Source organism: Penaeus monodon, chromosome 33 (genome assembly GCF_015228065.2).
Source record: "Penaeus monodon isolate SGIC_2016 chromosome 33, NSTDA_Pmon_1, whole genome shotgun sequence".
In the NCBI taxonomy this organism is placed as follows: Eukaryota; Metazoa; Arthropoda; class Malacostraca; order Decapoda; family Penaeidae; genus Penaeus; species Penaeus monodon.
This window is the reverse complement of record NC_051418.1, coordinates 17,936,925-17,939,865: the sequence shown is the minus strand read 5'-3', so window position 1 is coordinate 17,939,865 and position 2,941 is coordinate 17,936,925. Positions and strand designations below refer to the sequence as shown.

General features: G+C 33.3%; 1 protein-coding gene across 1 annotated transcript in view; it reads right to left on the bottom strand.

Annotated features, from left to right (window-relative positions):
• The window catches only part of LOC119594117 (cytosolic endo-beta-N-acetylglucosaminidase-like), a gene marked incomplete at its 5' end in the record, with an annotated part of 64,556 nt that extends 62,106 nt beyond the window's left edge, over window positions 1-2,450 (bottom strand). The window contains 6 exon segments of the mRNA XM_037943177.1: window positions 110-249; window positions 433-596; window positions 1,739-1,789; window positions 1,792-1,818; window positions 1,821-1,885; window positions 2,221-2,450. Of these exon segments, the coding sequence (XP_037799105.1) occupies window positions 110-249; window positions 433-596; window positions 1,739-1,789; window positions 1,792-1,818; window positions 1,821-1,885; window positions 2,221-2,450 (677 nt within the window).
• Window positions 2,451-2,941: the final 491 nt, after the last annotated feature.

Sequence of the window (2,941 nt, the reverse complement as noted above, 5' to 3'; positions counted from 1 at the left end):
TACACAATACTGCTGCCATCAAAAGCATACACACTGGTCCTAAATCAGTTATTCTCCACAATAATTACCAACATTCTATCTCCTGTACTTTATTCATTAGTAAACACACCTGTTCATTTCATTCAGCTCATTCTGCCATTTCAGTTCTCCTTCTCTAGTGACACTATCATACCACAGGACCAGCGCATTAGGACAAACTTCCTTCATAGAGGACGTCAGTCTTTCAACAAAGTCAGTTAATCTGCCAATCTAGAAGGAAAGCAAGAATTAATAAATAAGCCACAAAGTGAAGTATTGTAACAAGGATAATGTAAGACAATAGAAGCAACAGCCTGCTAGAAGTTATCACAGATATCTCAAATCTTATACAAATATAACAACTCTGAGAACAAAGCCATCACTTTTTATATCAATATGAAGTAAGCATATTACCTGTTCAGGGTTTATTTTGTTTTCAATATTAAGAAGCCATCCTTCAAACCCATGGTACTTGGCTATTCTGGTCAACTGCAGTACTACATTCTGAACTGATGACTTGTCAGCCAATATTTTATTGCAAATTTCAGCACCTGCATCCCACTCTGTGATGAATGTTCCTACCCAATGAAAAGAAATTCATAAATCACACAAAATTTTACTGGATAACAACAGTAACAAGATTTTTTTTAGCAATGGACTAATTTCCATATTTTTTCTTCCATTAGTAAGAAGTGTAAATGAAATAAATTTTGTGCAGCAAAAGAAACAAACAAACATGTAGTCATATTTTTAACCAAACAAAATTTCTAGGGGGCAAAAATTTGTTACTAGAACTATGACAATTACAAGTAGCCAGAGCAACTTTATGTGGCATGCCAACAGTTTATTGGTGGTTATGTGTGCTTTTTAGCTTTTTGATATTAATGTTGCAAACTGTTCTGCTGACTTATAGTAAAACTAAGTTCTTAAATATGTTATGTGGCTTTCATTCCATAATAATCATAATTATTTTAAAAACTAATTTATTTAAAAAAAAGAAAATCTGTCCCTTCCAGTTCTCCTTAAAGAAAGCTTAAACCATGCAAAATTATACATATACAGCACTGTTGACTGATAAACATCAATATCTAAGGAAAAATTGGAGCAGCGATTATCATAAATCATAAATGTGGTAGACATAAAAAATATGTGGTAATGGCAAAATAGTGGTAGTGTAATTTATCCAATTGGTGCTGGGTACATTAACTGTCCAGGGTGGTTTTGTCTTCTTTTGTTTACAGATAGATGGCTTAACACACTGAATGATCTTACCATTCCTCAATTTTTTTGGAAAAGTGTCATCTTCATTGCTATCAGTGACTAACATTAATATCAATATTGTAATTACTGGATTCTTAACAATAAAGAGTATACAAGCATTCAACAATGCCAAAGTATTAATAACTAAACAATCATAGCTGTCAGCCTTTCGAAAATAAGATTATTGAGGGTCAACCTCTACTTTATTCCTACCTGGATATAATCAGTGAACTGAAAAGTTAAGACTTATATGTAATTATACAAAACCCCACCCCAATTTCTGGCATGAAACATGAAGTTGTGATTAGTAATTCCTAACATTAAATCATTAACCTGCTACGATTTCCACTGTAACAACCGAAATAGGGTTCTAATTCTATTGGTATTAATGAAAACAAAACAGAACCCATTAATGTTGTAATGAATTTACAGCTTATAATCTATAGATGAGGAAATTTACCTAGAACTTTAACCCCATGTACGTGTGCAGCATGAATCCAACCTGGAGGGGTATAGTCACTAGAGAGTGGCTAAAGTATGTAATGCATTAACACCAGACCAACTGTAGAACCTATATGCATCCTTGTTCTTGCATCCCTTGTAGAACCTGGTGAAGAACAACATTATACAGAATTGAGGAGCAAAAAATACAAAAACAAATAAAAAATTTGCAAGCAATTCAGAGAAGTTATAGAGAAATACATATGAAGCAAAGCTATATATTGATGTTGTAGTACATTATATGCCAAAGTTACCATATGTGTGTTACAAACTGCATAACTTTGTGTGCAGCAACATAAGTCACTCTTAATTTCCATAAATAATATATGATATACCAATAATCATTTATCATGGGTACACATTTCACAATCTATTTTATAAATAAACTTTGTACTGTAAATGATTCTATCATTCCTATTTGGTCCCTGTAACTGTGTATACCTATCATCTAAGTAGCCTCCTTTCATGTCATGGCACACAAGAGTGAGAGGATGAGCTGATGAGTTTGAACAAGTGGAAGAACATAATTGTGTAACATGCTGTATCTCTTCAACACAGCTCTTTGGTTCCTGCCATTTGAGAAGTTCTTCTAAAGTCTTCAGGGGATGAATCTCTTCTTCTGTGACTGATGTAGCTTCATTTATCTCATCTGCAGCAGCCATGACTGGTCTCTATTAGAAGAGAAAAATATTTATTAAATTTTGATGATTTAAGAGAACATGCAATAATATTTAATAAATTGAACTACAGTATATAGTTAGAATAATGGATCTGAAACAGAAAGAAGTTTGCACTTTGATTTAATTTCTGATTTTCATTCATAGTGAATTCATAGTCAATTAAACCAGTTTATCCTTAACTCCCGATATTATTTTACTACATACAAATATAATGTGATCCACGAATAAGCACACAACTAATAAAAATATTAAGATATACATTTGGCTCTCAAGGATGAGCTCTGTCAACTTGTACTGTATGGCATATCTAATAGAGAAGGCTGCTTTCTTTGGGGCAAAGTATTTATCTTTCTCAGCCATGGTTGAGAGTACCCTCACATGTGACTAACGGAGCAAAGCTCAACCCTATAGGGGAGGGATACCTTCTCATGCATAAGATCTTTGTGAGGTAGGCTGATCTTAACAAAAATCTCAGGTTTACC